General features: G+C 35.7%; 1 protein-coding gene across 2 annotated transcripts in view; it reads left to right on the top strand.

Moving 5' to 3' along the window:
* Positions 1-14,850, top strand: part of TBC1D22A (TBC1 domain family member 22A) — a 202,955-nt gene extending 188,105 nt beyond the window's left edge. For both annotated transcript variants that reach the window (XM_052789034.1, XM_052789033.1), the window contains one exon: positions 11,560-14,850. In XM_052789034.1, the coding sequence (XP_052644994.1) occupies positions 11,560-11,688 (129 nt within the window). In that variant the 3' untranslated portion in view covers positions 11,689-14,850. The remainder of the gene's footprint in view (positions 1-11,559) is intronic.
* Positions 14,851-15,645: the final 795 nt, after the last annotated feature.

Here is a 15,645-nt window from a genome sequence, read left to right as displayed (position 1 = left end):
GAGTCGGAAACTAAATGAACTCAATGAACATTTTATGAACATGACCCATGAACTAAAGGAATGATATCTCTGTGTGTGTATACATATATATATATATATATATATATATCAATCATTGTTCATATGTCTTAAAGGGATGGAAAGGTGATGATGATTGATCAGGATGTAACTACAGGTATGGGAACTGTGCATGACGTCAATGGTATAGAATAAGGGGTGGATACTCTCCTGGTTTCAGCTGGGATAGAGTTAACTGTCTTCCTAGTAGCTGGTACAGTGCTATGTTTTGAGTTCAGAGCGAAGAATGTTGATAACACTGATGTTTTCAGTTGTTGCTCAGTAGTGTTTAGACTAAAGTCAAGGATTTTTCAGCTTCTCATGCCCAGCCAGTGAGAAAGCTGGAGGGGCACAAGAAGTTGGCACAGGACACAGCCAGGGCACCTGACCCAAACTGGCCAACGGTGTATTCCATACCATGTGACGTCCCATCTAGTATAGGAACGGGGAAGTGGGGGTTGGGAATCGCCACTCGGGGACTGGCTGGGTGTCGGTCGGCGGGTGGTGAGCAATTGCACTGCACATCATTTGTACATTCCAATCCTTTCATTATTGCTGTTGTCATTTTATTAGTGTTATCATTATCATTATTAGTTTCTTCTTTTCTGTTCTATTAAACCGTTCTTATCTCAACCCAAGGGTTTTGCTTCTTTTTCCTGATTTTCTCCCCCATCCCACTGGGTGGGGGGGGAGTGAGTGAGCGGCTGCGTGGTGTTTAGTTGCTGGCTGGGGTTAAACCACGACCACAAACTTGTGGATAATAACATGTAGATAGTAAGTTTCATTAAGAAAAAGATCTAACATGCAAATTCTTTTCCTGTTTTAAGATTTAGGGATGGGGATTACTTGTGGTTTTGTTTTTTGTTTTCATTTGAGAACAAGGACATAAGGCTACTTACAGCATCAGCTAAGGTGTGGTCCTTTAATGTACTTTTTTACCATTTTAATTTATATATTTTCATACCCATGTAAATGAAGATGTAAATCTTCTCTTCAGCTAAGTGAGCACAGCTTCTCTGACATAGTTCTTTAGAACCACATATTTTATGATTAGCAATTAAGGTTGCTAATGACTTGTGTAAGAGATCCATACTGAATGAAACAGAACTTTAATTGCTGTTTTAGAGGTTTTAATATGCTGAGTCCAGGAGTCTTTTTCAGTGGTCATGAAAAGAAAAACATGAAAGGAAAATGATAAGACCATCAGCTTTTTATAAGTTTTAATTTTCAGAATGTTAAAGTGTGTTTCTATGAAGTTCTTATTAAGAATATGAAATTAATTATAAGAATAGCATACTTCTGTATGTTTTCAGAAGATTAATGGGAGATTGTTCAGTTGAAATGAAGAATTAAAAATGTATATTTAAATCAAAGAATATATATTATATATTTGAATCAAAGAATAAAAAAATATATACTTGTTGAGAATCACTATGCACTTGAGTTGCTGAATGTAAGCTGATAGCAGGAGAAATTAACCTTTAACCTATTTACGTATTTTTTAAAAAGTATCCATTTTAAGGTGCAACCAGTCTAGTTAGAACTCTCAATAACCTTTTTTTCTGTAGTTAGTTTAATACTATTCCAAGTTCTGTATGCTGTGGTCTGTTGGTGAAGATGTCATGGTGTGTGAAAGAAAGGTCGAAATTAAGATAAATAAGAATGATGGTTTAATAGGCAATTCTTTGGAAAGAATTAATAACCCTTTCAAGAAATTCTAGAAGGATAATTAAGGTAATGTGCAATAAAGAAATGTACAAGGAAAAAAAAATCAAATTTAGCATTGAATCTACGAAGTTGACTTCACTATTTCAGCAAATATTTGGGTTGGTTTTTTGGTTTGTTTGGTTTTTTTCCTCTAAACTGTCACAGGACAGGATGTGAACTTTCACATTCAGGGTGGGAGTTCTTGAGTGACACTGATTTATGACTTGCCAAGAACGTCTCTCTCCTAAATCCTTCAGATTGTGTCCAGTGCAGGCTTAAATGCTCTTACCACTTAGCATAGATAAACCAGTGTTTCCCCATTTTCTGCTTATCAAAGTTTAAGTTCACCCATAATCTTTGAAATTATGAGAACAAGGAGAGCATTATTGCATCCAGCATCCAAACTGGTTTTTGCTATCTCAGCCATTGCTGCCTGCACTGTGTGTGTGCTGTGGCATGTAGCTTTCCATGCTCAGGAAGCAATGCAGGTGGTCAGCTGTACCACTGAAGGATCCAGGTCCACTTATGCCTCTTAACCTGTATCTGCAGCAAGTATTTCTTAAGCTGCAATAGATGACCTATTCCTACTCTCTCTGTAATACTAGATTTTGAAATCTTAGTTTTCTCAATTCCAGCTGTGCCCAATAGGAATGAAATGTTTTCTCTGACTCCGAGACATAGGTAATTAATAAGATGCACAGCACTCCAGAAATACAGCTCATTATTTGCAACTCCATGTAGCAGGTTAGGACAGCTGGAGAAATAAGTGGCAGCGGCGTAGGGAATACTGCTGAGTGCATTGAAAGAGGAAAAACACTACTCAAGAACGAAAAGAGAACTTGCCTCAGAGCTAGAGCCCTACTTACTTGGTGCAGTACATATCAACAGCGAGGGGCAGAGAGAAGGGAAAAGTAGCTCTAAGGCAAATGAACGAGGTCAGCTGCACCCTGCAGTGTGCACTGGACCTGTGCTTTCATGTTACCAGCCAGTGCGTTTGTTACTACTTTGATGGCAGGCTGAAGGGGGAGAAATTGGACTGAGCATGGCCGAGTCCCAACGCAGCAGGTACCCTTCCTCCTAAGTATCTGGGAAGAGGATTAGAGGTTGGCATTGCACAGCACATTACCAGCCTGGCCACTGCAGCTGTTACAGGGTCTCAGCCAGGCAGTAGCTCTGGCACATCTGCCTGGCTGCTTCACTGTGCAATGCAGGGGAGCGACCGAGTCCCCGGATGGCGTGCCCGCTTGGTACTAGCCATCCATGCCACCCTTTCCTTTCACACTTGACAATCCCAAATATGAGCAAGTGAAAAAGAATGTTGTAAGGGAAATAGGAATTAAATCATTCCTACATTAAGTATTTCTTTTGTCTGTAGAGTGGTTACATTTGGTTGGAAAAAAATTTTTGAATCATTGTCCAGTCCTGGCTATCTCTGGCTCCACACTATATACGATTTCCCATAAAATCATAAAAACATTTAGAATTCCTTGTATGTATGCATATGGTTTATTTCTGGTTTATATTATCTAAAAAGATAAATGGGCATTTTTTCTGGCAATAATTGGCTTTCTCCTTAGCTTGTCTCAATAATTCCTCTAAATAACTTCTAGTAGTATTGCACTTCATTAGTTCTTTAAAAGTAGGTACCGTGGTCTAAACTTTGAAGCTCAGCTTTTGAACTCTTGTTCAAAATATAGCTGTTGGCAATTCCCTATTAAATAATGAAAGATTATATATAAAGTTAATTTACCTTTCATTTAGTTATATGCAGTCCTAAAGTATAATATTGAAAAGTTCATGATCATAAAATATAGTAAGATTGCAGGTTCTGCCTATCAGTACAAAATAGAGCTGTGGTAGACCAGAAGTACTCAGACCATAATTACATTGCAGTTAGCAGCAGGAAGGATTAACAGCTCGCATAGAAAAATACTGTATTTTAGGACTGCCTTTATTTGTTAAATTAATAGACTGGTTCTCAGTTTTGACATTAAAAACTAACTCTATTAATTTCCTCAGTATGTTCAAGTTTGATTTTAACTTCAGTTATTGCCATTTTTATATTAACTAGAAATAAAAACACTATTCTATTACTGGTTTTTATGTTCTGTTAAGTTTCTTCTGTTAAAAAAGCCCTGCAGTTGAACTTTGTCAATAATTCACACAGACAAAAAAGTCTGAACTGAGTTTTCGGAGCAAATAAATTGCTTTGATTATCACAGAAGAGACCTTTGTGCTCTACTCATTGGAATAACATTTTTATGTTTTATTAACTATCAACATGTTATTTGTTCTATAACTGGTTTTGATGTTCCTTCCTTCAAGATCCACATATGAAGCCAGAGTGGGGGTGACAATAAATGGCATAACAACTGTAGTTAGCCATTACCAAATGACCAGTATTATTGCCAAATCTTATGCTAAAAACTGTATTGATTAAAGGGATTATAGTGGACTTCATACTATAAGGGGATTTGCTAATGAACCAGATTTCAGAACATGATATTTGCTTTCTTTTGCCTCTGGGTTTGGGGGTTTTTTTAAGATTGTTTTAATGGGCTGAGATTTCATTGGCTTACAATCTCAGTGAGGAGAAAGAAGCCGTTAACTTTGTAATAGTTATTAAAAATGTGTTTTGTGAAGTTTTATTAGTATTCAGTTTTGATTTAGTTTACAAGGAACAGACCTTGACCATCTTGATTTTAGAGGAAACTGAGGAATACACTGAAGAATAAGGGCTTTGGAAATCATCTTCTGTTTGAGATATCTATCTGGTAGTCTGGTTTGGTTTTTTTTAGATATATGTATTGGATCTTGTGTGATAAGATTTTTTTTTTTTTTTTTCCCTCTAGAATAATTTGGTATCTGACAACAGCCATTGCTTAACAGGCAGTATTACTCCCAGATCTTATTGCTGTGGTGTTTAAAACACAGACCTCATAGTTTTACTTTTCATGCTTCTAAAGGTTCTTTTATACCGCAACATTTCCAGCCAGTTTACCACTGTCTTGTCTTGGTTACATGGTGAATAGGATAGTTCTAGAATACATGTTAATTTATCTAAGGAAAATGACACTTTGAAAGTACGTGTACTTTAAAAGTACATTCTATACAGCTGCTTGTAAGTGTTTAAACATACTTTATATATTGTAGCATAGTTGAGCATGCTATATAAAGTGTTTTAGCATATTTTAGCATATCTTACAAAAACATGTATGTAAAGTATCTTGTAAATCCAAATGCAGTTAAAGTAGTGGAAATATGAGTGAAATTGTATAAAAGAGGTTTTCTGTTTGGTGATGAAAATGTTGAATTTCAATGTGCTGAAGAATTATTTCAGAATTGTGGTTTAAATACACCAACATAAGCCAGAAATCTCTTACAAATGATATTAAATACTTTATGCTTAGATCTTTTGCCATACTAAGAAATCAGTTTGATTATATAGATTTTTAATTTAGTCATAGTATGACCCAGCAACACGGCTATACCAGCCCCCTATATTCTTTCATTCCAAATAAAGAAATACATCCTTCTACTTGTTAGAAACATACCTTGATAGTTTCCTGAAATGGACCAAATGAGTAAATATGTGTAGCAGTTTTTTGCTGTGCTTTTGGATTTCTTTTCTAATTAAGCCCATGTCCTTTAGAAAAATAAAATACTGGAAAATTTCAGTGTGGAAGGGAGGTCCACAGTGCAATCTGCTGCTGAAGGCCAGGCTAGTGTCAGACCTTGAGCAGCTTGTTCAGGGGCTTGTCCAGGCGAGTTGTGAAAATGCCAGTGGACAGATTCTGTGGTCTCCCTGGCAAGCTGCTCAAGCACCCTCATTGCGAAGGACTTTTTTCTTATGACAACTTGGCTTCAGCTTGTTACTATTGCCTCTTGGCCCCTCTTCCTTCTTTAGAACCCTCCCTGTATGTAGTGGAAAATTGCTCTTGGATCCTACCTTAGCCTTCTCCCAGCTAAAAAATCCCAGTTTTCTCATGCTCTCCTGGTATAAGATCTGCTGCAGCCCCTTAACTATGTTAGTGGCCCTGTGCTAAAATCTCTTCACATTTTCTTGTACTTGGGGGGGGAGGGTGGGAAGGAGCAAATCTAAATAGTACCTTGATCCTCCTCTGCTATGGGTAGGATGCCCAGCTGTTGCTCCTGTGTATGGAGCAAGGTTTTGCATGGGATTGAGAAATTGTGATTTCTCAGAGCAGACTTGGTCAGTCAAGACTGAGGCAAGAAGGTGATCAGACTGTTATTTCATTCCTTACAATGTTCAGGTTTTTACCACTTTGAAAATACTCTTATTTTTCTTTAAATTTTAAGCAGAAGTAAAAGTAAACAGGCATTAATTTGTTGGGGGTGGGGGGTGGGGGTGTTGTGTGGTTTTGTTGTTTTTTGTTTTTTTTTTAATTTAACAAAGTTATTCCATAGATGAGGAATTAACTGCTGGTTGTACATACCTCAGATACCTGTGACTCTTCTTCACTCAGGAGGAAACATGCTACTGCTTGAATGGCAAGGAGGAAGGAAGGCTGGAAATGCCTTTCCACAGTGTGGCATGAGAGGGCAAATGCCACATACAGACCCAAATGAAGTTGTGTTGGCAGGCTGGGTCCTGCAGCTGGGCCCCAGTTCAAGAGATTAATATGGCTATTCGGTGCAGTAAGAGTCCAATGAAACTGGGGCGCTCTATCCGCCAAATGCAAAGGGTGTGATTTTGAGTATATTTGTTGTAGATGCAGCCAAAATATAAACAAACATTGGACTGGGATTTTGGAAACCCCAGCTCCGATGATGATCTACTGGCTGCCCTGATTTCTCAGCCAGGTGGCATCACAGCATCATTTAAATTAAGCAGAAAATAAAATTCTTGCAGGAATATTTTACAAATATTGCTTTTCAGACTCAGTTTTCTTGTTCTGAAATATACCAGGCAGTTTATCACTAATGAGGTTTTTATGGTAAATATTAATACAAGTTCCTGATTCATCATATTTCAAAGAGTGTCTTACATTTTAATTCTGAATGTCAATAGGAAAATGAATTTAAGCAATTAGCGTGGATGCCTTATTTGCACATGGATTCTAGCGGTTCTTGCTTTATCTGTTGGAGCAAAAATAAGAATAATCATTAAAAATAAATGAATAGTCTTGGATCACTTGTAATGATCTTTGGTCTTTTGTAAGTGTAAATGCTAAATTGAGCAGTTTTAGATAAACTTGTCGTGTGGTCTTGTAAATATTAAGTAGCATATGTTTGTCCATTTCTTCAAATCCAAAGACTGGTTTTGGGGGTTTCTTTTGGGGTTTGGTTTTTTGTTGTTGTTGTTTTGTTGTTTTCACAGAATGCTCCATATTCAGGCAGCAATAAATGTAGCATGATTTTCTTTAGCAGTTAAAGAAAATAAAATTTTCTTTAGTAGGGTTTTTGCCACGTTCTACTTTATTTTTAATAAGATATAAGTTTTATTTCTATCTGAGCCAGTTTTGAAGCTCTGTAATAGATCACAGGAAGATAAGCCTTATCTTTAGAAAATCACTCAAGTAGTGTGTCTTTGGCCAGTTAATTCACTTGGATTTATAAAACATATTCACTAGTCAGTATCAGTCTTAGACTTTGATGAACAGTTAAGGAAAGAGTCTTTCCCCTTGGTAACAGTGGCAAAATGCCCACTCAAATAGAAGTGAACTTGGACGGTCAATGGATTACTCTGCTATTTATTTATGTATTCAATTGTGATGAAAATTATTAATAAGTTTGCAATTAATTGTAGAAATATTAAACTAGTTCTTCACCAATAGTTCTATTTCAGATTTGAGCTGCACATTAAATTTCATGTAATATGGATATTGAAAATGTAGTCTTTGCATGTTCAACAAAGAGTGTAAGGTTGAATGGTTTGAGTTTTCCAGCCTTGAGCCTGGAGCACCTGATTTCTCCTGCTGTTGTGCCATGTCTCCTGGGAGAAAAATCATGTGTGTTGTCTGGTTCTCCATGGGTCATTTCCAAACAAACCTCTAAAACTGTAAATTTATTTTAGAAAATGTGGTTTGTTCTCTGAGAAAATGTACCTTCAGTGCTTTGGAAAGGTAAATGTAACAAAATTAATATGAGTGAGTGTTATTTTAGTTCCTTTTAATCACTGAGCAGTCAGATGTTTGTAAAAGTGACTGCTATGTAGAAGGTTTTAAGAAAATAAACTATATTTTTGTATTCACTTTCTGATACGCATATCCGGTACGATCACCTTACTGTCAAAACTGAATATATAAGCAGGATTTGTTTATCTACAAGAATTAGCTGTGTTTCACAAATGTGTGGCAACATTTTCTAGTTTCAAAAACATGTATGCTTGCCACAGAAACAATCAGTGTAGTGGACCAAATGTGTGACCAGTGTAGACTCCTGCTTTCTAATCTCATGCTGAAACAGTTTAGCTGTCATTCACTAGCTGTTGAATAGCTTAATAGTACCTTCTGTACAGGCAGGTGTTGGTTGGAACATCCAATTAGATGATGTTCTACAAAGTACAAGTGCTGAGGTCTGCTAGAACACTGACGGTTCTCCAGTGGCTGAAGGATTTGTTTAGGCCAAATTTATTTCAACAGTAGCCCAAAGGAAAACCAGTTTGCACCAGAAGTCTGACCCAGCGAAGTCTTAGCGCTGCAAACAGTAAAAGAGTTAATTTCACAGACCTCACTGAATTAACTGCTCTGTCTTAGAGCTGGTTGAAAGTTACTTTTGTAAAAGGAAAAAACAGCTTTCATGGAGGTAGGCAGTTATCATCCCTCCACACAACCTTCCTACTCTGCACTGCTAAGTTATTAATTACAGTTATCAGCATAACTGTCAAATAAGTAGATAGAAATAAAAAAAAAATATTTTGGCAATTGTATAACAGTTTATTAAAAATGTGTTCTCTGAAGTGTAATAGAGATTCTCATGCTAACTCTGTTGTATTACTAGTTATTATTTGTAATTAAATATATAGTACTGCTCAACTTCTATCCTTTCATGTTTCATATTTCAAGAACCACTATAGCAAGACCATGAAATAGATGAAGCCAAAATAATTCTCTCACACACAAAAATAATTTCATGTTCATTTCTGCTCTTCGCTGTTTCCTGAAATGACAGAATCCTTGGTAAGGGCTCCTACAGCCATCTTCCATGAAAGCAGGTGCAGAGGAAAGAGAAGGGGGGGTCAAGGAAAATAAGACCCTTATGAAGAACAAGAATTTCACTGTGTACTTATACATGATATTGCAGGATTATGATTTATAGCAAGATAATGGTTGTGGATTTAATTCCATTCCTGCTTACTTATTCCTGCTCTTCAGAATAAATCTTAACAAACATACTCATGTATAATATACATATGCACATGCTCACAAATACATGCACATTTACAAAATGCACAAAGTGTCTGTCTGCATTTTTTCTGCAAAAATAGAGCATCTAGAAGATACAAGCAGGCTTAACAACTGCACTCATTTCTAAGATTGCCCTATGGCTCCCATCATAAAATTCCACATTCAGTTTGTTGTGATGTAGCTCATCCAAAAACTTCCCTTTTGCTGCTTTGCCACAGCTTAAATTTTAAGGAATTTTTTGGTCAAAACAATTAAAAGCTTGAGACAGGGGATCTCCAGGTGATCATTTCTTTGGAAAGTTTAAAACATGAACTTCATATTTGGCCTTTTGGCCAAAAGGCCTGGTGGCTTTTGCATCACGTTTGAGGGTTTGTGACCTTTCGGGTCACCATTTATTTAAAAAAACCAAACTTCCTTCCTGAGTTTGGTCAAATTATGAGCCTTATAAAATTGTCATTTGCATGAACCCGGCAGAGAATTTGTGTTAGTTGATCTTCTAAAGAGTCCTCTCACAGCTGGCAAGTTTCAGCATACAGATGAGGATTTGAAGCTTTGTGCTGCTGCGGGTCAGGGTGGATTTTGGTGCTGTCATCAGAACTGAACTTAGAGGCACTGTCCCAGTGAGTTCCTTATCTCCATTCCTGGGCTTAGGCTGCTTGGAAATGAATTTTGCCTAAACCTAACACAAGAGAGAGGAAAAACTGACCCGTAGGAAAATATTTCAGGACAAGAAACTGGAAAAGAGTGAGAAAACAAGGCTAAGAATTGAGGTGGGAGCTGACTGCAACTGACTAAAATAATTTGTTTTATAACTTTTCATATATAAATAGAAAAGCAGCTTATCTTTGCATCAGTGTGAGGGACTTCTCCCTCAAATATCAGAGAAGAGGAAAACATCTGAAGTGACTGGGAAGTTTTTGTCAAAAGTCCCAGACTTGGTGATCAACCATAATTTTGAGAATGTATCCAACTGCGTAACTCCATGCCCTGGAGCACAATACTACTTTGGACAGGCAACAACACAGATAGGTATAATGCCCTTTTGACCATCCAGTGATGGCATAGGAAGCAAACATTTTTCAAGTAACCCTTTTGAAGGATCCTTCAAAGTGCCAGCAGTGGGATTTGATCGCGTGCATCACAGTTCAGCATAGAGCTACAATCCTGGAGTTTTGGCCAACAGGAGATAGGGCACATTTGCTGATACCATGTTGCTGCAGTAAAACATATGCCCTACAAAAGCATGAATCCACACTTTAAGTCCTTTTCAAATTAAATTCAAATTACCATTTGAAATCACTTGTATTGATTAATTTTATCTGTATTGCTATATAATTAATGTTGCAAGAAATTGTTTGCTGTACTATATACAAGGCATACCTAGAAAGCAGCAGCACCTGAAGTAGTCAGATATTCTTCATGTTTGCATGTGAAAAGACTAATTAGGGAAGACAACTTTAGCACTTCTGCAATGCAGTCAGCAACTTTGCTTTATCTGTAGCTGTCTACCTCTTACCTGATAAAGAGCTTATAAAAGGATTTAAGGTATTAAAAATCAAATAAGTATTTTATAGCTGCTTAAAGAGGAAGTTTAGGTATTCCTCTTGTTCATACCTAGCACAGGTGTATTGAAATGATCTGGGCAGCAGATGTTACAAACTGAAAGTAGATTGAAGATCTTAAATATGGAAGATACATGTGGAATTTTTAAAGAACTATGTGCAAAATGAAATGTGAAAACTTCTAGATCTTGGTTGGAATTGGCAAGTGTGTTAAGATGTATCCAGGTGCTAAAATAATGTAGGAAATATGGCAAATCTAAAAGAAGACTGGGTCCCATGTTAAACCATTTTGGACTTTCAGAGCTCAGAATTAAATTTCTAGTAGTTTCTAGTGACACGAATACCCATGAGCATTGTATCTCAATTACCAGCTATAAAAAGGATATGCTAACACTATTTATGTCTTAGAAGTCTAATGGAATGGTTCTGATACGTTGTGTGTGAGTTCTTGTTTGTCTGAGTACAACAAGGAATCTCCATCCATGTACCAGTAGTGGTATAATCATACAAGGGCAAGTGCGGGTACATAGAATTTACAGACTTGGTCAGTATTGCTTTCTTTCACTCATAGTATTTACAGAGCAAGTGAGTTCACACCCTTTTTTTAATTTTCTAGTGTTGAGAAGAATAAAACCATAGTTCAGCTACAATTAATAGCTAGTTTCTGACCTGAAAGATTGAATAGCAAGTATTTCTATAAAAGTTATGGGAAAATCACTAAACCTAATGGGATCTCAGGTTTGCTTGGGATACTGAGGTGCTACGTGAGTGATTGCTTATAAATAATCATTGTATAACTAATACATTGCTATTACGCTGGTATTTGAAAAAAAAATTTTTTTTTTTTTTTCCTCTCCATCTAGGAATTGCTGATATTTTTACAAAATTTGCCCACAGTACACTGGGGAAATGAAGAAATTAGTGTACTCCTAGCAGAGGCCTACAGACTGAAGTTTGCATTTGCAGATGCCCCCAATCATTACAAGAAATGAATATAAAGAGACAGAAATCATTAAGACCAACGTGTTCTGCAGTATTATGGCATCTGTTGTTCTGGTTGTGCTTTCAGCTCATTGCTCTTTCATTTGAATTAAGATGACCATTAAAATTCTGTTAGAATTTGCAGAATGAGAACAGAATACCAAAGAAATGGACAAAGTAGGATATCGAGCATTGAATGAACTTAAAAGTGAACTTTTTTGCTTGCTATGAAAAATTAGTTCAGAAGTCTATCACATAATTTTCTTCTTTTTTCCCCTTCTCTAATTAGGAGAATTGCAGTCTTTCTAATTTATGTCGAGCAATTTTTGTATGTACCTAAGACTTAAAACTACTTATGGAATCTTTTTGTCATGATTTCAATGTCATCTGCCATGACTTTATCAGCCAGTTTCGGTCAGTAAAAGTTATTTACTTTGAGTGGAAAAAAAGAACTTTTTGTAGTCGTAAAGACCATATGAGACAGCAAGGCCTGTGTTTTGAGGTCTCGTTATAACTCAGAAGACACTGGTATTCACACAGCATCTGTTGTTTTCCCATGGAATTACATTAGAATACTTCAATAATATAAGAATATGGAAGATTGCAATGGCAATTGGTGGCATTTTTCTAAACATTACTAAGTCTTGCAGGGTGCTATAGAAGCTTTTTAGCCATACACAGGAGTTGCTTAAAGCTGAAGACTTATCTATAACACTCACATAAATCCCTCTCTATAAATTTTGGAGTGTTTTTAAAATATGGAATGAAATAGAAGATGTGGTCTTGTCAAAGTAATTAAAGCTTTTCTTTCAAGGCCTTTCATTTTTTCAGCATGAAAGTTCACTTTTAAGAAACATAATAAGAAGCTTGGTTTACAAAGCAAGATACATTTTTATCTCAGTTGTTGCCTTATTCTCCATTTCTAGCATGTTAGAAAAGGAAAATTATTATATCTTTCCAAAGCTTACTTGTTAAATAATTTAGTATCTTTTTTTCTGATTATTCAAAGGAAGCGAGAAGATAGTTCCCAATAACAATAACAGTAACTATATACTCAGATCACTTCTGTGTCATTAGCAGAATAAAAATCCTCTATGACTTTATAGAATGAGAGTAATGTTTCTTCATATAATCATGGGATACTGAATAATTTCCTAAAACTTACATAATTTAAGTGCACTATTTATTTTCAAGAAATCTTTTCAGATAAGAATTCTGATGTTGCTCTATTGGATGTAAATAACTTATATTAATTTGTGCCTACCCTACGCATACAGGTTATTAAGGGTGAGAGTTGCAATAAGCAATATACTGGAAGCTCAGATTGTTATTCCTCAGTTCAGTTCTTGAGTTGCACAACGTCGCACGAAAAGTGTAGTGGACTTTTAAGTTTGGGAAATAAAAGATCTTCAAGAGGTTTTCTCTTATGACTTGTTATTAGAAGATTATTTTCAAGTTCTTAAAAATATGTAGATGCATATTTTGAAGAAAGCTTTGTATATGTGTTAGTTACATTGCTTGTTTTAGGGGCCTTAGTTCTTGAGACAGACTTTATAATAATCAGGTGTTTCAGGGTAAATAGAATAAAATACATTTTTACCAACATGTGATTATGAGATCTGTATTTTAAAATTACATGACATCTTTGGTAGAAGAGAAAAAACTGAATTAATGCAGAAGCAGGAGTGTTTGGTGACTAGGATGTATTTCTGTTCCACTGGTATCAGCTGGGGGTTTCAGTTGCAATGGATAGAAGATCAGGCCTCCTAGATTGCTGCATTTGTGCCTAGAGTGTGTAGTGGATCTGTGTTTCTTAAATGTCTGTATACTGTTTTCTGTAAGTTCAGTTCATGGTCTAATGTATAGAAATTTATGTTTACAAAGAATGTCATATTGTGCCTAACAGAATATCTACCAATAACAGAATAAAAGAAACCTGAAATTTATGACCATTTGCTTTAAACTTAATATCTACAATCATTTGTTAATAGAAGTGCATTTTATTGTAATGACAGAAGACACACAGCATTAAATGTACAATGTTGTAAGGGTTTTCTAGAATTAATTTTTTTCTATTAAGATGTTATTTAGGTAGTTACATGTAACATGGAAGGTTGACCCAAAGTTGTCTGCTGTGTCAGATGCTCCTGCATAACATTTATGGGACTGGATATATAAAATTTCCTTCATTGGGTGCACATAAGTTGTCTGCCATGTCTTCCAAACTCAACAGGTACCTCTTACTTCCCTTGGAAGAAAGTATTACCATTAGAGGCCACATTTACTATTGTGTCTGTGTCAGAAGTTGAATATTGTACTTGAGCACATTGCTTTTTAAGGATAGTGGGAAGTTTCCTAATATAATAACAATGCTTATTTATGTAGATATAAACTTTTCTGGAAAATATGATATAGATATATAAATAACATTTATATATCTATACAGATAGGGATAGTTTTCAGTAAATAGAAGGTCAACATTTATGTAAAATTTCAACTTTTCAATACTTTAAGATTTACATAAAATATTCCATTTTATTAAAAAAAAAATCCCACCTCATATTTAACAATTCTACATCTCAGGTAAAATATCATTCCAAACAAAGTATTACATAGAAAAGGAAATAATGTTATCATTATTACATCCCATGTACTTATTTTTTTCAAAATTCAAGATTCTGAATATTATAAAAATTCCTTTGTAATACATATTTTCTTATGAAGGAGGCATCTTGACACATCACTAGTGAAACCAGGCAGTAATTTCCTAGAACTCATGTGAAGTATTGACAGTGTAGTGTCTAAAATGCGTGTTAAAGAATTTCTGTAATAAAAAATTTAAACAAGAATGTACAATATAAAAAGATTTATGATTATAGTATTTGAAAAATGTAAATAATAAACAAATTAGTTAAGTATGTAAATACAGTACATGGAGTAGGATAGAAATGCAAGTTGAAATCTTATGTAACTCTGTAATATGTTATAAGAAATTAGTTTCATAATTTTTTGGCTCAGTTACTTACGGAAAGGCCCTTTTAACTTCAGATCTACAGAATAGAAGTATCTGAAGTTCCTTTGTATGCTTCTGACAACTATTAACACTGAGGCACTGGTTAAAACTGTAAAACTAATGAAAGATGAGGAAATAAATGCATATTTATGAAGTGCTATATAGAGTGGAAAGCTTTTTTTATTGTTTTCATCAAGCACATTGCATACTACATCAAAGCATGTTTTTGGTGTGTTCATGTTTTAAGTCTCAAACCCCTGTGTCACAAGAGCGAATGCAGTAGCAAAATCTCTGTTCTCAGTTATGTTTCTACAACTCTCTGCCCTTGTATCTTATAGATTTTGCAAGTTAATAAGACAGACAGCTTCTCTCTCTGTATATACCATATACATACAAGGTACTGAGCATTATCTGCAAAAAGCAGATTAAGATAAATTTGACACCACAGCAGAATTAAATGGGGGGGGGGCGAGGGGGGCACAGCTGGAGCAAATCAGGGCAAAGCAAACAAAGGAGGTACAGAATTCTGTACGTGTCTGGAAGTGAGGAAGGAGAGGAAGCTTCAGCTCTGTGAGGAGAAACAGTAAAAGGTAGTGATAGGATCAATAAGACCTGGAAACTTAAAGATGACTTAAGTAGATTAACAAGCAAGGAGAGACATCCTGTACATACAGGAAGCTCAAGTCCCTTACGTCAAGGAAGCTAGTGGGAGACTTCCAATAATCCAGATGAGTCTGCTGAGAAAATACACAAACCTGGTTATATGGAAGGCAAAGTTAATAACTTCTCTGTTTAAAACTCCACACAGCATTCAGGGAAAAAGAGACATAGGGATGCAATAGGTAATCTTTCTGTTACATGCTTGAGTGATGATGAATTGTAATCATGCTGGTTTCTCACCCTGTATGAAATTTGTGTTCTTCATCTGCTATAATCTTCTGAAGATCCTGCAGAA

The sequence above is a fragment of the Harpia harpyja genome, chromosome 6 (genome assembly GCF_026419915.1).
Source record: "Harpia harpyja isolate bHarHar1 chromosome 6, bHarHar1 primary haplotype, whole genome shotgun sequence".
Taxonomy (NCBI): domain Eukaryota; kingdom Metazoa; phylum Chordata; class Aves; order Accipitriformes; family Accipitridae; genus Harpia; species Harpia harpyja.
This window is presented reverse-complemented; position numbering and strand designations above follow the sequence as displayed.